Raw genomic sequence first — 26,799 nt, forward strand, 5'->3', positions numbered from 1 at the left:
CGGTCACTTCCCCCAAAGCAACCTAGGACAAGGAGCAGGCAGCACAGGTGGCGCTGGGTTTGGGCTGTGGAGTGGTGGACCATCTACCGATTGCCTGCCCTGTGCAGGGGCCATGCTGGGTGCAAGCGGTGTGTCTGCGTTTGGGCCCCGGAAAGTTCTTCCCCACGGCTGAGTAGCCTGTACTACAGTTCCCTTCCCCAGGCTCCCGCAGGGCAGGCCGGGGCTGATCTCAGCTCCTCCTGCTCCCAGGAGCCCTTGGGTGACGAGAGGGAACGGGGATACCGTGTTCCTGCTTCCAGATCCTTGCCGTCCGAGAGCGCTGTCAGCGCCGCACGCCTCTGGGAGTCAGGCAGCCCGAGGCTCTGGGCCCTGACTGTGTGTTGAACCTGCTGGTGGCCACGTGCAAGGCGGTGCAGGAAAGCTCCGCTCGGTCCAGGCCTGTGGACGCCGGCAGGCGAGGTGGGGAGAAACAGCCTTCTCGTGGGCAGCGGCCACGCCGGTCCACGGGTGCTAGTGGATAGCAGTGCAGTCTGGTGACGGGAGGTCCCGAGGGCTGGGGTGTACTCTTTGTTGTTTTCTGCTCACCGAGTGTCGCCAGGAGCGTGGAGCAGGGGTGCGTGCTCGGCTGGAGCAGCGCTGGTTCTGCCCAGCAGCCTGAGTGGAGGCCGCCTCACCGGCTACTCTGTTGATTTCCTAGCAGACTTGAATATATATCCCATTGTAGTAAGTTGAGCTGCTTCAAAGAACCAGAGGGACCTTCCAGTCTTTAAAGGCATGTACTAGCGACCGCTTTGGCAATGTGGTCCGTCTGGTTAGTTTTTATTTGGAGTTTTGCAAAGGGCGCGTATGTGATATGCCAAGGAGACCGTGGGTAAGCACCATGTGGTGGAGAGGTTACCAGGATGGGAGTCTCGAAGCCTGGTTCTCAGCCCAGATTTACCTTTGGCACAAGTGGAGGGACCAGGTTCAACTTCCGTGTCAACCGGGCCGATGGCTTTGGATTGTACTCAGGAGGGAATGGCGACATGCACGCGTTCGAGTTTCTGTGAAATGACTGTGCGGTTCATGGGCGAGGAGCGGAGTCCCGGGGGTGGTGGCGGGGACGCCGTGCGTGGCGTCGGAGGGCTGGGACCCGTGGCGAGGAGGGCATCCTCCTCACCTATAGTTTTGTTGCTGATCTCCCCGGGGGTCAGTGAAGGGCGACACTGAACCTGGAAGTCTTACCAACATCTGCTTGGCCTCAGGAGGGCTTTGGGGGTGTGGGAGGGTAGGGGTCCACCTTCGACATCCGTCAGCTGGCAGCTCTTCTGATTGATGGTTTGTCAGCTTCCTGTTGCCTGGCCTTCGTTCCTCACCTGGTGGGTGAGGTGGGACAGCGTTCTGGGAGCGGGGGAGCATTCCAACCTAACGGGGAGCACCACCAGCTCAGCTGGAGTTTAAAGACTTAGGTTTCTTAGAGCAGTGTTAGGTGCACAGCAAAACTGAGAGGAAGGTACAGAGAGTTCCCGTGTTCTCCCTGCCCCCCAACACATGCACAGGCCCCCCACTACATTTATTATAATTGATGAACCCACGGAGACGCGTGATTGTCACCCCAAGTCCACAGTTTACATCAGCGTTCATCTTGGTGGTGTACGTTCTGTGGGTTTGGACAAATGTACAGAGTAGTTTCGCTACCCTAAAATCCCTCTGTGCGCTTTTTTTGTTTGTTTGTTTGTTTTAATAAATTTATTTTACTTGTTTATTTTTGGCTGTGTTGGGTCTTTGTTGCTGCGCACGGGCTTTCTCTAGTTGCGGTGAGCGGGGGCTACTCTTCGTTGCTGCGTGCGGGCTTCTCGTTGCGGTGGCTTCTCTCATTGCGGAGCACAGGCTCTAGGCGTGTGGGCTTCAGTAGTTGTGGCACACGGGCTCAGTAGTTGTGGCACGCGGGCTCTAGAGCGCAGGCTCAGTAGTTGTGGCGCACGGGCTTAGTTGCTGTGCAGCATGTGGGATCTTCCTGGACCAGGGCTGGAACCCATGTTCCCTGCATTGGCGGGAGGGTTCTTAACCCTTGCGCCACCAGGAGAGCCCCCCCTCTGTGTTCTTGTGCTCTGCCTATCTCCCCCCTACCCCCAGCCTCCGCCCTGGGCAACCGTAGATTTTTTTTTTTATTGTCTCCATAGTTTTGCCATTTCCGGAATATTATATAGTTGGAATCATACAGCCTGCAGCCTTTTCAGACAGTCTTCTTTCACTTACCATGCATTGAAGTTTCTTCCATGTCTATTCATGGCTTGATAGGTCATTTCTTTTTAGCGCTGAATGTATTCCATTGTATGGATGGACCACGGTTTATCCTCTCGCCTACTGAACAACATCTCAGTTGCTTCCAGGGGTTCCCCTTTTAAACTTGGTCCTGGTTGAGAGTAGGGTACAGGGGACCAGCAGCAGGATGGCTTTGTCAGCGGTTGTGCGTGCTATGTCTACCTTGTGCCAATGAACTAACCTCTTTAGGTCTTGGAGAGGCAGCGACGTCAGGGGAGTCTGAGTGAGTATGAAGTGTGTCAAGCCTAGTTCTCGCATCTCCTTAGCTTTCCGCTCCATGGAGAGGAGGGGGCTGAGAGGTGGTGTATGCACCATCATGGGATTTCTTGCTGTGAGGGCAAGGGCCACATCCGTGCTGGGGGACGTGGGCTCTGCCTGCTGTTAAGATGTTGACTTTGATTTCATCTGGATGCAATATTCCAGCATTAACAGCACGGATGTGTGTGGCGAGGGCGGGGCAGGGCCATTGGATTAAGAGATTTCTGGCTCCTGCTGACAGAGGAATCTGTTAATGATTGTGAGAATTGTCACTATTTTTACTGCCTTCCCGATAGGCCACTTTGGCATGGGGCCCAAAGGTGAACTTGTAGTGAGAACCAGGGCAGCTCCACCCTGTTTGTGGGGCACACGTGAGGCAGTTCTCACCTGGGGATGGGGGTGTGCCTGGGGCAGTGCCGCTCACCTTGGACCGAGCGGGCATCAGCCTCCGGGCCTCTTGGAGTGTTTTGGTTCTGTTCTGGCCTCAGAATAGGTGATGCTTATTTATTCATCTGAGGGTCGGACTGTGATGTCTTCTGTCCCTTCTTGTTTTTACAGGGATCTGAGAACCCTCTGAAATTTATTGCAGGATATTGTGGGGGGGAGGAGAGGGAGGGGTGCATAATTTTGAATTTTTCGTGGAGAGATCCTCAAAGAAGGTCTCTAACCTGAAATGTTCATGTGTTCCTGCTGTAGAACCTCAAGGCCTTTTTTTTTTTTTTTTTTTTAAATTTATTTTTATTTATTTATGGCTGTGTTGGGTCCTCGCCTCTGCGCGAGGGCCCTCTCCAGCCGCGGCAAGCGGGGGCCACTCTTCATCGCGGTGCGCGGGCCTCTCACCATCGCGGCCTCTCTCGCTGCGGAGCACAGGCTCCAGACGCGCAGGCTCAGCAGCCGTGGCCCACGGGCCCAGTTGCTCCGCGGCATGCGGGATCCTCCCAGACCAGGGCCCGAACCCGTGTCCCCCGCACTGGCAGGCAGACTCTCAACCACTGCGCCACCAGGGAAGCCCTCAAGGCCTTTTTATACTTAATCATTTGTTGGAAGAGGTGTTTTTATCCTCATTTTATTTATTTTGTTCAAACAAGTATTTATTGAGGGCCTGCTGTGTGCCAGGCAGCATTCAGGGCATTGGGGATAAATCACTGGGGACTAGACTAACTCCCTGTCCTCATAAGGTGTAGGTTACTGGGAAGCAGATAATAAGTGGATGAATCTGTCCAAATACAGTGTCAGGTCGTGGAAAGGGCTTTGAAGAAGACCAGAGCAGGAGGGGGCTCCAGGTTGATGGGGGTCTGTTAGATGGGGCCTCTCTGAGGAGGTGACACTGAGCAGAGACCCCTGGGCAGGAGAGGTCCGGGCAGAGGGAACAGAAGCGTGGAGCCCCGAGACTACACTAGGCTTGAAGGACACCCCCTGGGCCAGGGTGGGCAGAGTGGAGGATGGGCACTGAGGTTGGAAGGGGCTTGGAGGCCAGGGTGAGCCAGGGCTGCGGGCAGCCTGGGGCTATCTGGGGCATGATGCTGGGACTGTGAAGGACCGTCGGCATGAGCAGAGCGGAAGCAGGTGTCTCTCTCCCTAAAGAGGAGGCCAGGGCATGGGGCAGGATGTCTCATTGCAGAGCTGGGAGGCAGCGGAAGTTGTTGGCCTGCAAGTCCAGTCATCTCTGTACCCACGGCACGCTCCCTTTGTGGTGAGACCCGCTGTCCCCGGTGCTGAAGTTCAGTGCTCCCCTCCCCCCTCACCAAAGGCACCCTCTCTCATCCTGTGCTGTCCTTGCTGCTGCAGAGTCTCTCCCTGATCCACCGGTTCCTGGAATGCTGGAGGTGTTGGGCCCAAAGGTCGGGCCCTGGAATGAGGACTTGGGGCTTGATAACAGGTTTATGGCCAGGCTGGGAAGTGCTGTGTTTCCCGACAGTGAGTCCCTGCCCGGCAGTCTCACCCTTTGTGTGTATTTGCCCTGACATCCTGAGTGGCAGTGTGTGTCTGGCCGGAGGTTCTGACGGCTCAGGAGCTCAAAAGGGGCCTCTTGGGAGGGCCTCCCCGAGTGAGAATTTCCCAGTTGTCTTCAGGGCAGAGACCAATAGCTAAAAACTCCTGACTTGGTGATCTTCAATCTAGAAGGACTCTTGTTCATAGCGGCCCCCCTGTCCCGGGCTCTCTGAGGTTGTGGGCATCATGTGGAGCTGCTGGTGGCACCACGTGGCATCCCCCTCTGGCTTCCCACGCTGCGCTAACCCCCACCCCATCACGGCACGCCAAAGGGTGGCCGTCTCGCCATTTATGGTCTTTATTTTCTTTTTGATGGAGAAAGACCGTGGAAATGAGACTACAGGGAAAGTTGGTTGGGTGATTGCAGGCCTCACCAAGGTAGTCAGTAGGTTAAAAAAGCGCTGTCTCTTTAATCCAAGCACTCACCTGAAGTCCACCCTGGGCCAGAGAGGAAAGAAGCTGAGGGAGGCAGAGGTGGCAGGGAAGAGAGAAAAGAGAAGAAATAGGTGTATGTCATACATAACCAACAGGGTTGATGGTACCCCACGGAGCAGAGGCTGGTTCTTGGGGAGGGTGCTGAAAAAGTGTTCAGCAGGGCTAAAAAGCTCCTTCAGGGATCAGGAATGAAAACAGGTTGAGAAGCAGTGGTCCATACTGGGGAGCTGTGGGCCGAGCTGAGATGGGCTGCCTGCCTCTGATGGCTGACCCGTAGGTTGCCTTGAGAGGGAGCGGTCTGCGTTTAGGCAGATTTTACAAATAAGTATGTGTAAGACCAGGCCCTTCCCACCTTCCCTGCCAGACCCTGTGGTCTGGGAGCCTTGGAGGGACACAGGGTCATGGTGGCAAGTGATTTACACCAGCCTAATCCCACGTCACCCATGTGGGTGTTGGGCCTCCCTAGTCCTGGCTCTCACCTGTCCCCTCTCAGAGTGGGCTTGGGCCAGCCAGCTGGGCAGGTAGCACCAAGCAGATCCAGTGTCTTTCAGGGGCCAGTCTTGGCATCAGAAGAGTTGGAACAGGGAACTCCCTGGGGGTCCAGTGGTTAGGACTCCGAGCTTCCACTGCAGGGGGCACGGGTTTGATCCCTGGTTGGGGAAGGAACTAAGATCCTGCAAGCCGCGTGGTGCAGCCAAAAAAAATATATGAAATAATAAAATAAAATACATTGAGGGCTTCCCTGGTGGCGCAGTGGTTGAGAATCCGCCTACCAATGCAGGGGACACGGGTTCGAGCCCTGGTCTGGGAAGATCCCACATGCCGCGGAGCACCTAGGCCCGTGAGCCACAATTGCTGAGCCTGCGCGTCTGGAGCCTGTGCTCCGCAGCAAGAGAGGCCGCTACAGTGAGAGGCCCGCGCACCGCGATGAAGAGTGGCCCCCACTTGCCGCAACTAGAGAAAGCCCTCGCACAGAAACGAAGACCCAGCACAGCCATAAATGAATGAATAAATAAATGAATAAATAAAAATTTTAAAAAAAATACATTGAAAAAAAGAAGAGTTGGAACAGTAACGACAGGTGGAGATCTCGCCTTGTCCTGCCCAGCCCCGGGCTTATGGAGGGCTGGGGCGGGGCGGCTGAGTCTAGTGCAGATGGAGGGCCTTTGCTGCAGAGGAGGAGGCTCGGACCTCCCTGGGCATCTGGAGCAGAGTGCCAGGGCCAGCCTGCCCACCCGCGCGGTCTGGCCGCGTGCTAAGGTGAGCCACACGGTTGCTTACATGCAGCGGCCCAGCGGAGCGGGCTACAGTCGATCGAGCGATACACACGGGCAAGCAGGTGGCTTTGATGTGGCCCCTGTGTGTATGTGTGTTGGGGGGGTGGCAGGCGTATTACAGGAACAGGCAGCAGAGAGTCGTCATCTCTTACCCAAGACGTTCTTGGAAATGCTCCTGTTCTGAGTGAGAGTTAGGAAATGGCCTTCTATTTTAGGAGCTTGGTGTGTGTGACATGTTGTTGGTTTGCTTGCCTTGCTCCTGCGTGCCTGTGTGCCCTTTGAAAGGGTCACGTTGGCAGGGGAGAGACCCGTGGTGGTGGGAGGGCGCGAGGAGGCCGGCCCTGTGCAGGGTGGCCTGCAGAGGAGCCTGGGACTGACGTGGCCACACTGGGTGTCCTGGCCTGGGCGTTCTTGGTGCAGCGTGGAGGGAAAGATGGAGGCCAGCCGCAAGCCTGGGCTCGCCGTAGGAGGAAGGAAGTCTGGGCAGCAGATGTCCTTGAGAGGTTAGGTTTGGGGAATAGTCTTTTTAGGAGAAGTAGTCCTGATGGGGCCTGGAACTCGGAGGGGATGGAATGGGGTGCAAAGCAGAGGACCTGCCCGCCGTGCTTCAGGTGACATGTAGGATTCTGAGAGAATCCACCACGTTCGTTACAGAGATGTCGCCGTGGTGTTGTCAGAGACGGCGAGTTCCCAGGGCTGGGGGAGGGTGGCGGGCAAGGCAGGAGCCACTACCGCGTGGCTGCTCGCACCGAGCCCTGCTTTTTCGTCTGTCTGTGGTATGAACTGGCTCATTTTCTAGCAAAAAAGGGGAAAGCAGTGTTCTCTGGGGTGGGACTGAAACGGACAGGGCCTCCCAGGTTCTCTCGTGCGCTGGCCTCTCGTGACCTCTCGTCTCTCTGGCCTAAAGCCCTGAGCCTCCAGCAGGCTCATTTCTGGCGCCCCGGTGGGCTTCGCAGTCAGCAGTCTGAGCGAGGGAGAGTCGAGTGGCCCTGGGGAGGCAGGGCCCAGCTCGTCTTCAGGTGGATGCAGCGGGTAGATGCAGCGTGGAGTAACCTGAGCTCTGTTTTCAGGCCGGGGCTCTATCGGCTGTCCCCCACCCCAAAACCCTCTTAAAGGGCCCGTGCTGGGCTGCTCCTCCCCTTGCAGGGACCCTTAATAGCTCGGTCAGACCCAGGCTCCACCTTAAGAGATTTGGGACAAAATCCCGTAGGAGCCCAGACATTGAGCGCTGTGACTCAGGGGCCCACGGAGCGCTCCTCTGGGAGGAAATGGGAGCTGGACCAGTCCCCTTGCTTCTCTGCCCTCTGCTCTTGCAAGGGTTGTGGTGGGGGCGTCCTCATGCCAGTTCTAGGAAGAAGGACAGATGCCCTCCACCCCACAGGCTGCTTACGGCCTGCTTTGCCAAGTAACCTGCTCTGAAACCCAGTCCTTCGTCGAGCCCATAACCGCCCCATGTCTGCTGGCTTAGGTGAAAGCATCTCTGTTCCCGAGCCCACGGGTCAGCTGGCAGGTGTGCCCTGAGCTCTGCTGGGCTGCTTTCCCTCCGGGCCTGCGGAAGGACAGGGGAGGCTGGATGGTGGCCAGGACGCGGCTGAGGCAGTTCGGAGAGTGGGGATTAGAGGTCCTGCGCTCTCTGGGAGGGGCTCTGGTAGCATCGCGGGGTGGGTGGGGGTGAGAACAGAGCCTGAGCACGGGCATCGCCAGCGTCCTTTTAAGAACCCACTTCTCGCCCTGTCGGGAAAAGAGGCCACAGCGTGCCATGCGGCAGAAAGGGGAGCCGTCCCAGTGAGCGTCCCTAGTGCTGGGCTGCCCCGCAGACGCTGTGGTCCCTGCGCCTCCTGGCAGCACCCTGGGCTGGGCAGACGTGGCCCCAGCTTAGCCCGTCCCCTCGGTGTCTTGTTCACGCAAACCCCGTGGGGGGCTGCTTTCCTCTTAGGTTGGCGCGCGACTGGAGAGGCTGTGGCAGCTGCTGTGCTCACTTCCTGTCTGCACGTTTCCTTTTCCCTGCAGGCCTCTGGCTGTACCTGGCAGGGAGCAGCCTGCCCTGTCTCACGTTGATTGGCTCTCCTAATTTTGGGTACAGGTCAGTTCACCGGGACCTGGAGGCCCAGATCGCCATCGTGACGGAGAGCCGGGCCCTGCAGCAGCAGCTTCACCAGGTTGGTTGGGGCAGGTGGGACCTCCCGGGGGGTGGGGGGGCATAGCTGGGTGCCAGGTCCCTGAGGGCTGCCTCTGCCATCGTCTCCTGCCGGGGGCCGTGCGGTGTCGGAAAGAACCGGCGTCCTCTCGCGTGTCCTGGTGGCCGGTCCTGAGGGACACCTGCCGCGGGGCTGTCCTTCGAAGCCCGGGCCCTTGTGCCTCCAGCCCGGAGCTCGCTCTTGCCCTGCAGGGCCCCCCCCGCCTTACATCCTGGAGGACATCTTCTTTCCCTGCACGGGAGGAGAACGCTGTTCTCACCGGCATGTGACTACAGCGCTGGTTCCCAGCCTCTTCCGAGACTGTGGACCGACCGTGAGAGGGGGTAAGGGGCCAAGGTTACACAGGACCTGGGTCCGCTAGGGAAGAGCTTCAGGCGGCCTCGGTCATTTCTGATGAAGACCCTCCCCAGGAGGTGCTTCAGAGTCGGGGGAGGGAGAGGTAGGAGGCAGGGCTGCCACCCAGGCAGAAGGGGCACACAGGGAGCCAGAGTCTCTGCACGTGGAGACAGAGAACCCGGAAAAAAGAGCCAAACCTTAGAATGAACTTAGAGGCCCGTGCAGACAGAGATGGTTCATGGGGAGCTAAGCTGTTGCAAGCGTTCTGGCAGTCCCGTTCACAGATTTCTGTCTGTGCCCTTGAGTCAGCATGCACGATCCTATGGTGCTGAGACCTTGAATCCTATTTATTTTATTTCAGATTGTTTCACTTGGTAATGATCTGGTTTGGGATTGACCTACAGAGGAGATGGTGGAGGGACTGCTCAGAGGTGTGCCTGGCCAGGCGCAGGGGCCCCTTGCGGCATGTTAGTGGGGGCCGGGCCGGTGGTGGGCGGGACACAGTGGAAGGTCGTGGCTGCCTCGCCTCCTGCCCGTGTCAGGGGACGGAGGTTGGGCAAGGCGGGCCCCTGTTTCCAAGGTGTCTTGGAATTTCTGTGTTGTTTTTGTCACGCTCCTAGTTGTAATAGGATTTCTTTCCTTACAGTTGTGAGAGGGGAAGGCAGGCATTTTTCTTGAGAGCGGGGACCTAGAGCCTGAGAGAGAACCGAACTTGCTTTGTCTGGCTCGGTGGGCGCGTTATGTTGCCCACCGAGGACCTCCCGCTCCCCTGGGAAGAGACTTCCCGGCACGGCTCACGGGAGAGCGGCCCTTTCTTCTGAGGTGGGGCTGGAGAGTCACGGGGGACGGGACCCTGAGCCCCTGCTGCCGGCTGCTGGAGACCCACGCTCAGGTCGGGGAGGGGGGGGGCAGGGGAGAGCACCCTTTGCTCCCTGGGATAGGAACGTGGCAGTGACTCCCAAAGGGGCAGCGGTCTCGGCCTCCTTTCGTGATGGTCTTTCTGTTTAAAGTCGAGAATAACTGAAAGTTGTTAGTGCTTCTGTGTGAATCTTCGCATTTGAGCGCCTGCAGCAGTGCCGATGAACTTTCGAGAATGCAAGCACAGCACCTGTGTATGTGAGACCTAGATGATCCTTTGGGCTCACAAATTTGTGACCTTGACAACAAAGCCTTTCCAGGGAAGGTGCCAGCTTCCCTCCTGAGTCATGGGAATGTAGATAACACTGCCGTAGGCCAGCCCTCAGAAGCGTATAGACTGAGTTAAGCTTTTATTCTTGTGTTTGGGAACTACTGTTGCGAAATTGTTGGAGCCTTTGTTGATGGACGAGGAAATGGTAACTGCCTTGTTCCCCGGGATCTGCCTCCTGCGATCTGGGAATCTTGTCAGTGACTGAGTGGGGCCTTGGTGCCGGGAAGGGCTTCACGACCAGGGCCGAGAGGAAGTGGCAGCGGTCGGGCTCTGGGTGGCCAGCGGGAGAATCTGATCTGCTCAGCAGATCACAGATGCTATGGTGAGGCTTCCAGCAAATGACCGAGGAGGTTCCAGTAGGGGCCGGCCGGCCTCAGAGCGGGCTGGGTTGAGAGGAACAGAGGGGTCTCCTGGACTTTCGCCTCCGTTGCTGAGAGCCGGGTTTCCTCAGTCGGTAGCGAGTGGTCAGTGTGAATGTGGCCTCTGCCGAGGACCAGGTCTCTGTGGGTCTGGGCTGATTTGGGGGAGCGAGTCTCTGCCCAGGGTCCCGGTGCCGGCCGCTCTCCCCCACTTCCTGAGTAAGGGGACTGAACCCACATCCTGGGTCTTGAGAAAAGCTAGGCCGGTTGTGGTCAGGAGCTGCTTTCCCAAATGACATATTTGGGATATTTTCTTTTTCTTCCCAAACCTGAATCCCAGCGGCTTTTGATGGTGGGAGGGTGGCAGTTCATGCCACTGCAGTCCTTCCGTTCTTTAGAGGCACGTTGATTTCTGTGCCTTTGAAATGCAAAAATGCATTTCTGGATAACTCCACCTGTGTATTTATATACTGGGACTGCCCAACCACACAGCCTTCCCCGAGCCCAGAAAGTCCCTAAAGCCCCAGCTGCCCGGGTCCCTGCTCTCAGAAGCTGCCTCTGGAGTCCTCCTTGGGACCCAGGGAAGGGCCCTGTTCATGTCACACTGGGCACCGGAGTGGGGAGATATTTTTATCCGAATCTGAAGTCCCTCCCTTCACTTAGTACGTACAATAAAAACTGAAAGCTTCCAGGTTTTGTTCAGAGGACACGGTTTACCACTTGTGACCTAAGAAAGACTCCCTTGAACAGCATTGTAACCTCGACCAGCTGACTTCCTTCTCCATCCCCGTGTGGAGTCTGTGAGGAAACTTAAGTGTTTCTGGTAATTTAATTGAAATCTTGGCTGTGTATTCATTGGAAAACATAAAGCTGGAGCCGGGTCTGTGGAGGCTTCTGCAGAGCAGCCCCCCGAGACCGAGGCTGGCTCCTCCATGAGGCCCAGCCAGCTGTGGTCAGCGGGCAGCCGGCAAAGTCTGCTCAGGCCTGAAGCGCCAGGGAGCCCGGCCCTGGGAGCACCACTCACAAGGGAGTGAGCGCAGAAAATGTGCGGGAAGATGGGAAGTCGGGCGCTAGGTTTCCCCAGCCCGTGACGGGAAGAGCTGTGGACAAATTCTGCAGTGTCCTGGAGGGCGTGGTGTCCTTCGTCCCCTGTCCTCACTGGGTCAGAGGAGTTTGCCAGGGACGTGGCTTCCGTTCCTGCCCCCGGAGAAGAGAGCGTCCAGCGCCCAGTGGGATGGTGCGGCGGCATTCACTGTCCCCTTGGGGCTCCTGGTCCCGCAGTGGGCAGGGTGTTTGCAAAGCCAGCGTTGGGGGATCCTCACCATAGTGTGGGTTAAGTCAGTATTTTATAGATTAAAGGGACGGAAGGTTCAGAGAGGGATGTCACCACTCCTGGTGGTGGAAACAGAATCACATTCCCTGACTGCTGCCTTTTGCCCTTTGAAAGCTTCGATACCTTATTAAGGAAACACAGCACTTGTAGAGTGTAATGTTTAAAAAAGAGGCAGTTTCTCCTCTCACAGATTCTAAACACAATTTAAGACGAGGCTTATATCAGTGTTTTTTAACTTGTTTTTAAATATGAAAGTAATAATCGTTCATTGTAAGAATCGAGAAAAGTTACAAGACGCTAACCCTTTCATCCAGAGAGAGTCACTGAAATCGTTTTGATTGCTCCTTGTCTGTCTTGTTCTCTGTGCATATGGAGAGGTGTAACTTGTTGTTTTCTTCTTAACGAAAAGTAGGATTATATTGTGTATGTTAACTCATATCCAGTGTCCTTCACTTAATATATTGTGCACTTTCCCGTATCGTTAAGTAAATGTTTTTCTAGAGTATGATTATCTTGTGGTGAATGCTGATTTGTCATATGGGTTTATTATATTTAATTAGCTGGTTGGTGGACATTTAGGGGGTTTCCAGGTTTTCTCTGTCATAAATGTTGGTGTGATAAATATCAGTACACAAAAATCTTAGTGCATAGTTATTTTCTTGGGATAAACTCTTGCAAGTGGAGCTTTTTAAGGCTTTTGGTACTTGTTGCCAAATTGCTCTACAGACAGATGATTCGAGCCCCCCTTTCCATTCATTCCATCAGCAGTGTCCGAGAGTGCCTGTTCCCTCGGCCTTCATCAGCAGAGGGCGGTGATGGTACAAGACAACTTTTTGCCAGTTTGAGAGAAGAAAAAACTGTGTCTCATTTAAAGAAAATCTCATTATTTTATTTGGCACTACCTCATTTAGTGAGGGCGAACTTTTAAATATTTTTTCCACCAGCTGTATTTCTTCAGCTCTAAATTGCCTGTCCCACACACGTCTTGCTTGGTCTTAAAAATTTAAACACACTGGCTTCTTAGCTTTTCTAAGGAATGTGTAACAGGGGCCACCTGCGCTGGGGCCCCCGTGGAGCCCTGGGCCGGCAGGCCGCGTCCCCCGGTGCTGGAGCCGACCGCTAACTCCTGTCTGTTCCTCTTCCCCAGGAGCAAGAACAGCTCTACCTGAGGTCCGGCGTGGTGTCCTCCGCCACCTTTGAGCAGCCGAGCCGGCAGGTGAAGCTGTGGGTGAAGATGGTGACTCCACTGATTAAGAACTTCTTCTGAGAACAGCAGGTACTGACTGTGCGGTTTCCCAGGGGAATCACTAGGGGGACAGGGGGCTCCCCCCAGCCGGGGTCCCCGGGGCCTCTCACAGGGACGCCAGGACCCTTTCGTCCTTTCTTGGTTACATGTCCAGGGGTGTATGTCTGGGCTCGTGGGTAAGGTTGTCAAGGTTTTGGAAGCCTGGTGCTAAGTGAGGCAGCGCTTTTACCTTCTGCCACGTCCTGGGGCTGTGGTGCGGTCAGCATTGTGGGGCCCGCTTATGGTCTCCCGTCCCCGGGGGCCGGAGGCGGCCCTGGGGTGAGGGCCTGGTGGCCGCCGGGTACAGAGGTAGATTCTGCGCCCCCTCCTCGCCGCCGAGCACGCCGTTCCGAAGGCAGTGGGAGCGGAGGGGCAGCGCTCTTGGTCGGGAGCGTCCTGGCTTGCTGCCCTGGGCCGCTGCAGCCGCCAGCATGAGAGGCCCCGGGGCTGCTGCCTCATCTTCTGACGTTTCTGTGACGTGCGCTTGCGGAGATGAGATGCTGTCGTGCTGGCAGCTGGTAGCAGGACGTGCTCCGCCCGCCCAGGAGCCTTCCCCTAGCGGCCGGGCCTCTGGCCGTGTCCCATGGGGGGGACGGGACGAGGCGTCACCTGAGCTGCCCCTTGGCTGTTCGGACGCCGGGAGGCCGGGCAGGGTGCGGCTGCCGTCGGAGGTGGGGTCTCTCCTGAGTCACCCTGTGGGTTCCAGATCCCTTTAGACCCTGACCTCCCCCCATGCGGCCCCAGATGGGATCAGTCTCCCGGGTGGGATGTTCTGGGCCGGACTTTGCTGGTCCAGCCCACGCTAGGGGGTGGGGGTGGGGGATGGGAATGGTTGGGCCTTTGGCCTGTGGGGAAGGGAGAGAGGAGGCGGGAGGACAAGGATAAAGGGTTGGGCGGCCGAGCGTCTTCCGCGTTGGCACTGTGTGCGGCCCGCGTCCTCTGCGGCCTGGTGCCGTGGTTCTCTTTTCAGCCTCACTTTAAAAAATTTTATTTGTTTCATTTTTTTTCTCAGCATTTTAATTACTTCAAATTTCATTCAAATAACATGCGGATTTAGAGAGTAAAATAATACCGAAAGGCCAACAAGATGCAGCTGCCCTTCCTTCCCCCTAGCAGCCACTTTTGACTCTTTTACCTGTTTCTTCTGATCTCTACCCGTGTGCTCCTGCGCCACCCCCAGCGTCTCCAGGAGCAGATTTCAGAAGCTCCCTGCCCAGTCCCCACACCTTCAGGTGCTTGAACCTTGCCCAGAGAGAAGGCCTCGCAGCCCCAGGGCACGGCAGCTCATCCTGGGGGCTGAGGGGAGCAGACGGGATTCCATCCCTGCCCACCTGCTCTGGAGGCAGCTTCACGTGTCTCCCTCCAAAGGGCTGGTGGCTCTGACGGTCGCGTTCGTCCGTGGGTCCTGGGAGGCCGTGGCTGGCCTAGCCCGCGCCACCTTGCTGTGCGCGTGGGGCGCCGGCGCCGGGGGCACCTCGTCCGAGGCGGAGCGCCACAGCCCCTCCTCTGGGCCCGGGCAGATCTGCAGGCTTTCGTGGTCTGGAGTTGGGTGGAGCAGTGGCCACGCCACGCTGCCTGGGGGCAGCAGCACATCAGTTAACACTGTTTGCCTCCAAACCAGTTATTAAATTGTCCTGTGGGACAGTGAGAGGAGGGAAGCCAAAAGAATGTGCCGGGGCACTGGGTTTCTGTTTGGAGAGAGGCTTTCGGTAAACAGCGTTCGCATTCCTGCAGATGCTGTGGGGCCAGAGCGAGCGTTGTGCCACGGCCGGCCGGGCTTGAGCAATCCGCGGCTGCTCCCTTTGCGCGCTGCTCGCTTTGTCTCTGCCGGTTGCCTTTGGGACGGTCCTGGGCGGGGGCCCTCCCTCTCCCTCTCCCTCTCCCCACGGGCGCTCGCCCCAGCCAGGGCCCCTACCCTTCCACCCACCAGGACTGCTGCGGGCGTCACGGCACCTTCAGACGCAGCATAGCTTTTGTCCCAGGCCCTGTCTCCCCAAGGCTGGATTGCAACTCCAAGCAAGGTGAATCATCTCTCGCAAAGTTCGAAGAGAGTTTTGTCATCTACCCACCATGTGTAGAGTGTGGAATAAATGTTTTATTTCAGGCTCTAAAGGCAAAACTGGAAAATCTCCCCATTTTGTGGTTATTACCAGGGATTAAAATGAGTCGCCTGGTGGCCACTGGCAGTTTTATGTCCTCCAGCGAGAGCGGTGGCTCTCCTGGCCCTCCAGCTTGGACACGAAGGGCTACAGTGACCCCTCCTGGCCAGCAGAGGTGGTTGCCCGGTGGCCAGGCTCTGGGGGCAGGACGCCTGCCTTCCGAAGGGGTGGATTCTCCAGGCCCCAGGGAGGGAGGATTTGAGGGACATTTTTCCTTCTCCCTCTTAGCCCCACCAGGCCCCAGGATTGTTGTAAATTATTGGCCTCGGAGTTAGGCCTTCTAGGACCTCTTCTTCACCCATGGATTGGGTGAATACTTGGTAGAAAGTTTTCACAAAACTACTTCAGCATCAAGTTGAACTCAGGAGGAGGCCGGGTTTGGAGGGGGGGGGGCGGGGCGTGGCGCTTGCTTTACTCTGCTTTGAAGCTAGAAAACACCGAGGTGCCAGCCTGTGGGCCCCCACTGGAGTCTGTGGGCCCTGCTAGCTGCCTTCCTGTACCCCTGGTTTTCCAGTTCGTCGTCGTCTCATTTTGTCTGCACCCATTACCTGGGTCCGTCAGATGGGGGCCTGTCCCAGGGCAGCCCTGGACCAGCACCGTGGTAGCCACCTGCTCCCCTTTGGAGCAGGAGCTCACAGAATGAGGCCAGACGAGGCGGGCCACCTCTGGTCCCTTCCCTGCTGGCGTGCGTGCGTGCGTGTGCGTGCGTGTGTGCGTGTGTGTGTGTGTGTACGTACCACCTCTCCTTAGCCCTGTCGCCTGTGCCCTGGCCTCCGTGTGCCCACTGCGGTGCTGCAGCGCTTAGCCCTGGGGCGCAGTGCCTGCGGATAAGCTCACCTTTTTGGAAGTCAGGGTGTCTTGGCTGCTGAGCAGCCGTCCCTCTTCTGCTGACTTGGGCTTTGTTTGTTCTTCATATTCTAATTCTAATTAATTCCTAGATGGTGGGTTAGGTTGTTTGAGATTTTTCTTGTTTCTTGAGGTAGGCCTGTATCGCTATGAACTTCCCTCTTAGAACTGGTTTTGCTGCATCCCATAGATGTTGGAAAGTTGTGTTTTTATTTTTGTTTGTCTCGAAGTATTTTCTGATTTCCTTTTTGATTTCTTCATTGACCCATTGGTTTTTTTTGGTAGCGTGTTGTTTAGTCTCCGTGTGTTTGTACACATTTTTCCCATTTTTCTTCCTAGAATTGCTCTCTAGTTTTATACTGTTGTGGTTGGAAAAAAATGCTTGATATGATTTCTGTACTGTTAAATCTGTCAAGTCTTGTTTTGTGGCCTAGCACGTGATCCATCCTGGTGAACGTTCCATGTGCACTTGAAAAGAATGTGTATTCTGCTTTCGGATGGAATGTGCTCCAGTTATCTATCAAGTCCAAATGACCTACCGTGTCATTTGAGACTACTGTTTGTTTCCTTATTGATGTTCTGGATGATCTGTCCATTGATTTAAAGGGGTGTTAAAAAAGTCCCCTGCTATTAGCTGTGCTATTGTCAGTTTCTCCCTTTACATCTGTTAATATCTGCCTTATACATTCAGGTGCTTCTATGTTAGGTGCATATATGTTTAATTGAACGTTATATTGTCTTCTGGTATTGATCCATTTATCGTTATATAATGCCCTTCTTTGTCTACTGTTACAGACTTTGTTTTAAAGTCTGCTTTGGTGGCAGGAAGTGAGAACTGATGGTGGGGAGAGGGGAGGGCGACAAAAGACGACAACGAAGCCTGCTGCCCAGAACTAAGAGGGGACGACCATTTATCATGACCTCCCAGGACACAGACGTGTTTAAAGTGGTCCCTCCCGTTCCCAGCCATTTCGGAAAGTGGGCAGTTGACAGGGAAGCACTTGAGCTGTATGGAAATGGCCCCTCCGTGGAATAGTCTGCTTTTCAGAATTCTGGGGCAGGGAGGCGGCATAACCATAATCGAGGGAGGTTTTCTTGCTTGAGAGAAGGAATGGTGCTTTAGGGGACAGTGTCTGTGGCAGTGGGCGCTCCTGTTCGTACGGGAATGGAACACCCTGGCCCTTAGTGGTGGGTGTTTGTTTGCAGGTAGCATCAGGCAAGGGTGTGACTGCCTCCAGCTCTAACCCTGCATGCCACTGGTGGGAAAAGATAAACCCAGCTGGCCCTGCGGGAAGTCAGGATTTGGGGGTTTGGTTCCTGGGATGCTCCCCTGGCTGCTGGGAACTGGGGCCTCACCCTCAAGCCTGTGCCAGGCCCCTGGTGGCCATCAGGCTGAAGGCCGGCTCAAGTGAATCAGACAGACCTGGCTAAGTGGCTTCATTGTTTTAATCCAATCCGCACCCCCTCTCCCAGGCTGCCCTCCACCCTCTGGCTAGTCTAGGTGTGCATGGTTATAAAGTGCCTCGATTATTTAGGAGAACAAAAAAGCAGTCGTCATCAGTTCCTGTGAAAATAAGTGATTGATTGATTGATAGTTGCAAGGCTGAGTTCCTAACTGTAAATTTGAAGTTGCAGCCAGGACCTGGCCCCCAGGCAGCATGGGCCTCGCGGCGGGACCCGGGGCTCCAGCTAGACCTGTAGGAGCAGCGCCACGGCTGCCAGGATCCACTTTGCTGCCTTCTCTTTGGTCTTCAGGTTAAAGGTCCAGACGTAGGTGGGGCCGCGGATGCGTGTTTTGTACACGGGACACTCATAGATGTTCTTGGTCTCCATGCGGTCCACAGGGATGGCCTTGATGAAGATGACGGGCATGGCCGGCGTCAGCTCTTTCAGCCGCGCTTCGGCGATGACTCCCGTCTGGGTGTCCCAGCGAGCTCCTGCAGGGACAGCACGGCCGAGGGTCAGGGTGGCCCAGGGTGAGGTGACTGGTTCCCGGTTCCCATCTGTCGTGCTGGCAGTGGGGGAGGGGAGGGGCCTGGCTTGCACCTGCACCCCTGCGGAGAGATAGGCCAGGTGCCAGGGCCTGGACTGCACAGGAATTGCTGCAGGGGGCGCTGTAGGCAGAGGACGGGGTGGGGGTCGTGTGCACGGCGTGACTGCCTGTGTGTCTCGCTGTGCACCTCTGAGGGACAGATCAGCCCTAAAGCGCTGGGCTCCATTGTCTACGTGCGTGGTGGTTTCAGAGCCTCATGTGTCAGCCTTGTGCATTTCAGTGGCGGGAAATCATAACAACAACTCCAGCTGAAAATGACAGATTAAAGCTCCCCGCTTCCCTTCCTATGTAGCGACTGTCCTACGTGTACCTGCACAGTATAAATATGTATATGCACATACAACTGTTATTGCCTTGAACCAGACTTATTTCTACTCACCCTATTTAATGATGCGTAGATTTCCTGTCTGTAATTCCAAAATAAACATGGAGAATGGTTGCCCCTGTGTTTGTTTGTCTTTGGTGATGTGGGCACGCGGTGGGGGGGGGGGGGAGGAGGGGGTAAAGGGGTGACATCAGTCGCTAAGGAGGGTGGGGGAGTCGCTGGCACTCAACTCAGAGTGGGCCTGCCGGCTGGTCCTGTCTGACCTTACCCGGTGCGGGACAGGGGTGACGTGGGTGGAACTGAATGAGTGCCAGCCTCGCGCCCCCCCCCCCCCCCCCCGCCCCCGGCTGCTGGGACCTGGCCATGTGATGCCCTCGCACTGGGCTCAGGGGAGGGGGCCGGCCGGGCCTCCCTGCCCTTGAACCTGTGCCTGCCTTGGGGGTGGGGTGGTTGGACAGTAGCCCTGACAGAGGTGGGCTCCTGGACCCTCACCCCCAGAACGTGTGCCTGTCCTGGGCTCCAGGGCTGAGCTCCTCACGGCCTCAAAACGGGGGCTCAGGTCTGAGGACGAGCCTGCACCGCAGCAGAGCCGAGCGTAGGCCGGCGCGTGGCTGGGGCTCCTCGGCCCGCTGTGAGCCCACACGCCACCCCCCCCCCCCCCCCTGTGCTTCCCCCGCCGGTGCCCGTTACCTTCCATGAAGAGCCCGTACACGTAGGCGCCCTCCCGGGGGGGCGCGCTCACGTCCTCCCGGTTCTTCTTGGTCACCTCCACAGACAGACACATCTTGTCCAGCGGCCACTCGTTCTTCCTGGCCGTGGACTGCATGATGGCCGTGAGGAAGGACTGCGGGTTGAAGAAGCCGGCCAGCCACACGGTGGTAGGCAGTGCGAAGTCCGTCGTCCAGGCCTCGAGCTCCTGCAGGGGACGGGAGCGGGGCCGTGCTAGAGCCTCCCCGCCTCCGCACAGAGGACGGCCGCCTGCCCGAGACGCCCCTTCACGGGCTGGACGGGGAGAGCAGGGTCCAGGAGGGGGGCTCACGATTGAGAGCATTTGGGTCTGAAAGAGGCTGCTGCTCTCGCTCTCCCCCAGGAGGTGGCTCCCCTGACGGGCGTCCCTGGAGCCTCCTGGGCTCTGCTGGGAGGGCCTCTGCGTCTGTGGCCACAGAAGCTGCTCTTGCTTCGCGCTCGCCCTTGGCTTCCTTCGGGGAGGAAGTTCCCGCGTTGTCGGGCCTGCATGCCCGTGGTGTGGCCCAGGCCCTTCCGGCTGTGCTCCGACCGAGGCGAGGCCAGGCCAGCGGGGGCCTCCAGGCCTCTGACGGGGCTGCACGTTCCCCCCCACCAGCCTCACTCCTCAGGCCCTGGCGGCAGGTTTGCTGAGAGTCAGGGCAGCGGCTCCCCAGAAGCCTGTCCTTACCCTGATGCGGAGCAGGAGGTCGGCATACCAGGCCGCCAGGCCCATCCTCGAGGGGTAGGCCCGGGCCACCCACGTGTCGGGCACAGTGTCGTAGAACAGAGCCGTGGACAGGTCTTCCATGTCGGTCGTGATGGTCAGTTCTCCCTGAGGGACACGCAGACAGGGGTGCTGGGGCGCTCGGCACAGACGCAGACCCGGTCAGTCCTATGGCTTGTTTCACCTGCTCTCAGGTAGGCGAGCTCCCCCCCCCACCCCCCCGTGCCGTGAGTTGACGTGGGTCTGTGCGGTGCCCCTGCAGATGCCCTGTGGTGGCCACACCAGGGTTTCCTGCCAGGGAACAGTCCAGATGGCGTCCATGGCCGCCTGGATGCATCTGCAGATGCCCTGAGGTGCCCGCTCCTCCAGACCGGGGAACTCGAGGTGCCGAGGCCCAGCGGCCTGGGGCTTGTTGGTCTTGTGGCCAAGGGAAGTCAGCCTGCGGTGGTCAGCCCGCGTCTCAAGTCACACCCCAGGTGGTCCTGCCACCCCCGTTTTTACCTTCAGCCCCAGGTTCAGCTCCTTCAGTGAGCGGCGCATTTCGTTGGTCAGGACGTTCATTCTCTCACATTCTTGGAAGGCCACAACCACGTAGGGGGTCTTCTCGGTGGCCTTGGCCGTGATCTCGGCCATGTTGAAGGTCTCTGGGATCTTCTCCAGGATCTCATCCAGTACGGCCTTCACCTGGAAGCCAGCCCCCAGCCAGCCCATGTCACTGTGCCCGCACCCCCAGCCCTCCCCCAGCGCCAGGGCCCGGGTGCTAGCCCGACGTTCAACTCCGAGCCCAGGGGCAAGGCAGGCGGAGCTGCCAGAAGAAACGGGATCACGGAGGCGCAGCCCCGCGTTTGATCAGGGGAAGGTAATCTTGGCCATCAGGCTTTAGTGTTCTGGCTTCGTTGTCGAGGCCATATGGCTCTGGCCACGGGAGCATCAGGCTGCCCTGGCCTGGTGCCTTCAGACATCCCTGAATGCACTGCTTCCCTCCCCCATCACATCCCCTGGTGGCCGTGGGGTTGTGACCTTGTCCTTGGTGTGGGCTGTCTGCAGGGACCGTGCTGGTCACACCCTCTCAAGGGGTGGCCCACATGGTGGTCACGAACACCACTGCCACCAGAGCGCCATCAGTAGGTCTCTGGTTTCAATCGTTAGACAAAGAAAAGGTCAGGGGGCCTCAGCGCACTGAGAGTCTTTGAGAGTCTTCCAGTCAGGAATTCGGTCTACTTAACCAGGAGGCCCAATGGTTAGCTAATCTTTAGTAGAGCTTGTCCGGAATATTTTAAAAAGTGCCAAGGTGCCGATGCCTCTCGAGACGGCAGAGGTAACCCTGACAGCGGGGAATTTATTAAATGCTCTTACGTTGTCTGCGCTGTGCTATTGCGGTGAGTGTTCATGGGATCTGTCCCCCAGGCTCACCTGAGCACATCTGGAGGGACTGGTTTAAGCGTCTAGACTGCCCTGCCTGAGCCACACGCGCTGCCCGCCCAGGACTTCGGCTGCTGCCCTCGTGTTCGCGGGGCGGGGCTGCAGGGCAGGCACCCTCTGGAGCCCAGCCGGTGAAGCAGGAGCCGCGGGGAGGGAGGTTGCTCGGCGAGTACGCGGAGGTGCCCGCCTCTCTCTAGCTCAGCCCTTGGTGCTCCGTGTGGGCTGCAGCAGCCCGCTTGCAGGCTCTCCTACCCGCCGAGGTCTGGAGCGGGGCCCGATGAGGTTGCTAACAAGTTCCCAGGGGCTGCTGCCGATCGCTGCACCCCCAGGTCCCAGGCCCTGCCCTTCCTCCGTTGGCGGATGGGTAGTCAGGCTCCTACCTTCTCCTCGCGAGACACCCCGGTGCCGGCTCCCGAGTCGGTTTCTTTGGGCTGCATTTCCAGGACAGTGCGGAACAGCTTCTCCGAGGTGACCGTCAGGAAGCCGATCTCTGCATTGGGGTGCAGGCCGTACAGGTAGGGGCTTTCGGGGGGCAGGTTCTCGTCGACGTATTCGTGGTAACCCTGCAAAAGGGGTGGGGGCTGGGTAAGCAGGGAGAGCTGTGCGAGCCGGAACCCGTGGCCCCCGTTTATTAAGCATCGCGTCCCAGAACGTTCTGTCCACGTCTTGCCCTCTGTACCAAACCTCATTTCCCTGACCCCCTTTTGGGGCTGCTCCCCAGCCACACAGAGGAAGTTTCCACACTCCTCCATGGAGGCTGCCTTTCAAGCCCTCTTATTTGGGTTGCCTGTCCGCTTGCTTATTGGTGGTCCATCTGCGACGGAGGCTCTGGCCAGGGAGCCGGCGGGACGGCATGGACCTCTTTAAGGTCTGTGCTGTAAGTCACGGAGGCAGCTCGTGTTTAATGTGTTAACCCGTCCCTGGAAGGAGCCCTCACCTTGTAGTCCAGGTTGGGGGGGACCTGAAAGCCCGGGGCCAGCAGGATCTCTCCCTCCAGCATCTCCGCCCGGATGTACTCCTCCAGGTACGTCCTGCAGAGCCGGCGGTCCCAGTCGTCGGTGATGTGGCCGCCGTACATGATTTCCCCAAAGAGGTAGCGGAGATCGTCCCAGGGCACCTTCGGAAGGGCGGCGGCCGTCAGGGGACCCTGTGCCCCGCTCCTTTCTGGGTCTGCCAGCCCCTCCTGTCACCCCTGCCTCCACCAGGTCTGCAGGGTCACCTGCTACCCTCGGTCACCAGGCCCAAGCCTGGCCTTTCCTCCCCCCCTAACTCGGCCACCAGCTCCTCCTCGACCCTCTTCCTGCCGGGCTCCTCGCACCAGGGGCTTGCCAGTTTCCCCTGCCTCCACCCCACCCCCAGCCAGGACGGCCCGGCCCTGTGCCCGCCCCTCTTCACTCTCCCTTGGCGTGACCTCCCCGACCCCGGCACCGGCACTGCAGACCCCGCAGGCCCTCCCCGCAGCTCCCACATGCTCCCTCTGCCCGTGCCCGCTTTGTTCCCCACGCTTGGAAATGGAAGTGTGGAGCCGCCTGTGACCTTTCCCTTCACCGCCGTCTCCAGCAAGAGCGGTAACTCTTTGTGGATGGGGTGTTGGCTCTTGGGCACCGTAGATCTTTCTGGCCACAAATCGCGTCCAGTTCGTCGTGCCTTCAGGATCTATCGAGTGGGTCTACCTTCTGACCCCCCAAAGGGCCCTGGTTCCGATTATACTCCAGTAGCCTTGCCCATGCGTGCCCCTGAGGTCTCGGTGGCACAGCCAGCTCCAGCAAGTAGCCTCCCCGCCAGAACCTTGGCTCCCGGGCCCGAGGGAACCGGACCAAACCGGGCAGTGCACGCGAGTGCGCCCCCTGGCGGCCGGGTCTCTCCGTGCAGCCCACCCTCGGCCACTCTCACTGCCCTGTGTTCTGCCTCTGCTTCCACGCTCTGCCCTCAGCCTGGCATGCCGCTCCTTTGGCCACCACATGGCCACGACCGTGCTCCTCCTCCAGAGCGGCTCGAGTGCAGCCCCTCCACAAAGCCAGGAACCCACTCCCCCGCCTGGTCCCAGCACGTCGCTGCTCCTGCACAGCGCTGGCCAGCAGTGGGAGCCACACGGGCAGCCACGTACGTACCTTCAGATTTTCCAGCAGCCACTTAAGTAGAAAGATTGTTCCAACAGGCACTCAGCATAAAAACTACGAATAAGGTATTTTACGTTCTTTTTTTTAGACCACGCTTTTGAAATCCAGTGTCTCGTTCCCCTCCGCTGGGACTTGCTGCATGTCACGTGTGGCGGCAGCTGACGCGCTGGGCAGCACAGCACACACACAAGTTTCTCTGAGGATCGTGGCTCTTTAAGGGCAAGGTGGGCGTTTATGTAACTCCCACAGTGCCCTGCCTGGATGGCCGCTGTTTACCAAATGCGGGCAAGTTGAAGTTAATTGAATAAGAACTTGCTGATTTATCAAGTGTCTGATGTGCTCTCATGAACTTTGACTTAATTAAAACATTAATATTGGGGCTTCCCAGGGTGGGGCGCAGTGGTTAAGAATCCGCCTGCCAATGCAGGGGACACGGCTTCCAGCCCTGGTCCGGGAAGATCCCACATGCCGCGGAGCAACTAAGCCCGTGCGCCACAACTACTGAGCCCGCGCTCTAGAGCCCGCGAGCCACAACTACTGAGCCCTCGTGCCACAACTACTGGAGCCCGCACGCCTAGAGCCCGTGCTCCACAACAAGAGAAGCCACTGCAATAAGAAGCCCGCGCGCCACAACGAAGAGTAGCCCTGCTCGCTGCAACTAGAGAAAGCCCGCGCGCAGCAACGAAGACCCAGCGCAGACAAAAATAAATAAATAAACAAAACAAAACAAACCGTTAATATCCTCTTGATCGTCATCTTGTGACTGCAGTTTTTCTCTCTGTTTGGTTATCTTGGGTATGTGCCGAGCTGCCTTTTCTGCATTTTGCATATTTGCTTCGGGGACAGCTTCTGTTTCTCCTGCAAAGTGGGGCCGGGTACACCCCAGTTTGCGTCTCCGGCCCCCGTGAGCTGCCTCCTGGGATGCGGGGCAGTGGGACTAACCCCCGGGGGGGGGGGCGGGTGCCGTCCGTGTGCCCACACCTGCCGGATGGAGTCCCCAGAGCGCTTGTCAGAGACATGTTGCCAGGCCTCGCCCTCAGAGCCTGAGTCGACTTGCTCAAGAGTCGGGAGGACGGACTGGCTCGTCGCAGGCCGAGGGCGACATCCTCACAGGAGGTTATTCATCGTTGCCTCCCCGCCGCGAGCTCAGACAAAGGGCAGGTCAGGCTGCCGCAGGCCTGGGGCCCCGGCCTGATCACACACTGCTGAGCGGGACGCCGAGTGTCACTCACGCCTCACCCCGCCGGTCACTGGAGCACACGGTGTGCGTTCTCGAGCAGTTTCTTACCCAGCTAGGGTTCTGTGGGTGTGTAACGAGGGAAGCGTCTGTGTAAATGTCGTTAGAAACTTCTAGCAAGGCTGCTCCTCCCACTCGAATCTCCCCGGAGAGAACTGCTCTGACGAAGCTGCTGTGATGAGGAAATTCTTTCTTCACATCTTCTTGCGCGTGTTGTAAGACGTGCCACCGGCATTCAGCTCAGACCCTTGTCATAGGCGAAGTGACCCCCGGCACCTGCCCACGGAGACCACTGTCCCCCTCCCTGGAGGAGGGCCGACTTCCGGTGTCTGGCCGGGAACTAAGCAAACAACATTCCAGGCTCAGGCTGGGGTGGCGGCCGTCCTGGGAGGTCGTCTTCCTCCGGGGTCTGGGGGCAGCTGGCCCAGGTCTCCCCTCCCAGTGCGTCTGAGCTTTGTTACAATGGGTGGGACACCCTCCGCCCCTGGTCACTCAGTCCCCAAAGCTTGGAGGGGGTGTGTGAGCCTCAGGCCTCTAGCCAGGCCCCTGGGGCGCCCACCGTGCCCCAAAGCGGCGGGCGCCTTGGCCCTGGGGCGCTGGGACAGGGAGGGCGTGACGCAGGGGTGTGTCCAGGCGCCCTGGGCAGGTTCTCAGGAGCCTCCTGGGTAAGCTGAACGTCTACGTCTGTTGGTGTAGGAAGGCGCCGGCCGCAGGAGCAAGGAGGAGCCCAGGGCTTACGGGGTTCCCTTCTGCCTCCCCCTGGGGGTCACGGAGACAGGTCCTGTGCCAGCGCCACGCTCCACGTAAGGTCCCAAGAGGAGCCACGTCAGGCGGGGAGAACGGCCGGCTCTCAGTTCCCGAGGGGGCGGCCACATCTGGAGGCGGGGCTCGCCGCGGGATTCACCCCACCTGGGGCGTGAGTCTCCCCTCTGGGCCCGCAGACGGGCCCTCCGGCCACGGAGCCGCCTTGCTGCAGCCCTCGCAGTGGCTTGCGTAGCACCTGACACATTGGTTTTAATTTTCAACACAAATGAAAGGAAGCGTTCCGTGTCTCCAGGGAGATTTTTTTTTTTTGGCCTTCCCTCTGAACCTGCGTTCTGTCGGCAAGGCCTGTGGCCCAGGCAGCCCTTTTGTGTCTTCTCTCGGCTCACGCTGCCGGGGGGCGGGGCGGGGGGGGCTGGCCTTTCTGGGGGAATCCCTATTCGGGTGCAGGACTGGCAGGTCCCCAAAGATACTGACTCCCGTGGAGTTAGAGAAATTGCCAGACGGCTGAGAACTGCTGGAGGTGGTGGCCAGGGCCTGGGTGGTGACCATTATATCAGATTGCTGGGGTCACAGAGGAGTCGCACGTTTTCAGATTTTCTTTGGCTTATGAAACCTATTCAGTGTCTCTTAAATGTGAGACAGAATACTTGAAAGGAAGGCAGGGCGGGAGGACCACCCAGCTGGGCTCCAGGTGGGCCCTTACCTTGGGGTTGGCCTCCAGGTAGTTGTAGAGCACGTTGATGGAGATGGTGAGGTCCCCGTTGTTGAAGGGGTACGACCTGTTCCAGCCCTGGGCCCCAAACTTGCGCCTCTCGGCCACCACAGCGTGGAAGTAGCACAGGGCGAAGAGGATGCACTTGAACTCCATCTCCTTGGTGCACATCTCCAGTGTGTCCTGCAGGAGGGCAGGCACCCCGGGTCAGGCAGGGTCCGCACAGACGGCCCGGGCAGGACGAGGGCCGTCTTTGCCAGCTGCTTCGCTGGGGGTGCAGGTGGGGATGAGGGGTGGGACCTAAGGCCATCGACTGCTCTGAGCTGGTTTCCCGAGTCTCTCCCGACCTGTAGAGTAGGGTAGAGGACGCGCTTTCTTGTCCCTGCTTCCTCCAGAAATGCAGCTGTATCACTTTAAGTATCGGTTACAAGTCAAATTATTGATACATCTTCCTAATAAAATATTCCCCAATATAATTCCCCCGCAATCATCAACGTTCCCCATCATCTACACACAGGCAGTACCCCAAACTTGCCAAAAACGATCTGTAAAGGAGGAGGGGATGCTGAGCAAACCCTTTCTGAAAGCAGGTGGCCCCAGGGAAAGGCCAACCCAGCCCAAATTCTGAAGCCCAGTTCTCTCTGGGTTTGTGCGACTTTAACGGATTAGTCTTTGCTAAGTGGGTGCCTCTGAACACAGAGGCTTCTGGAAGTTAAGCTGGGCTCCTCTTCACCCGCTCAGCCC

General features: G+C 58.0%; 2 protein-coding genes across 4 annotated transcripts in view; one reads left to right on the top strand and one right to left on the bottom strand.

The window, feature by feature from the left end:
• Nucleotides 1-17,937, top strand: part of PGS1 (phosphatidylglycerophosphate synthase 1) — a 38,909-nt gene extending 20,972 nt beyond the window's left edge. For 2 of the 3 annotated variants that reach the window (XM_068530208.1, XM_068530209.1), the window contains 3 exons: nucleotides 8,277-8,425; nucleotides 12,829-12,957; nucleotides 17,816-17,937. In XM_068530208.1, the coding sequence (XP_068386309.1) occupies nucleotides 8,277-8,425; nucleotides 12,829-12,948 (269 nt within the window). In that variant the 3' untranslated portion in view covers nucleotides 12,949-12,957; nucleotides 17,816-17,937. Of the gene's footprint in view, nucleotides 1-8,276; nucleotides 8,426-12,828; nucleotides 12,958-17,815 lie in introns of those variants that run through there. The other variant, XM_068530210.1, reaches the window with a different exon arrangement.
• Nucleotides 17,531-26,799, bottom strand: part of DNAH17 (dynein axonemal heavy chain 17) — a 116,104-nt gene continuing 106,835 nt past the window's right edge. The window contains exons 74-80 of the mRNA XM_068530207.1: nucleotides 26,047-26,238; nucleotides 22,159-22,338; nucleotides 21,602-21,784; nucleotides 20,301-20,483; nucleotides 19,764-19,907; nucleotides 19,040-19,265; nucleotides 17,531-17,908 (exon numbers count right to left, since the gene is read on the bottom strand). Coding sequence (XP_068386308.1) covers nucleotides 17,661-17,908; nucleotides 19,040-19,265; nucleotides 19,764-19,907; nucleotides 20,301-20,483; nucleotides 21,602-21,784; nucleotides 22,159-22,338; nucleotides 26,047-26,238 — 1,356 coding nt within the window. The 3' untranslated portion in view covers nucleotides 17,531-17,660. The remainder of the gene's footprint in view (nucleotides 17,909-19,039; nucleotides 19,266-19,763; nucleotides 19,908-20,300; nucleotides 20,484-21,601; nucleotides 21,785-22,158; nucleotides 22,339-26,046; nucleotides 26,239-26,799) is intronic.

This window comes from Eschrichtius robustus, chromosome 20 (assembly GCF_028021215.1).
Source record: "Eschrichtius robustus isolate mEscRob2 chromosome 20, mEscRob2.pri, whole genome shotgun sequence".
Lineage (NCBI taxonomy): Eukaryota > Metazoa > Chordata > Mammalia > Artiodactyla > Eschrichtiidae > Eschrichtius > Eschrichtius robustus.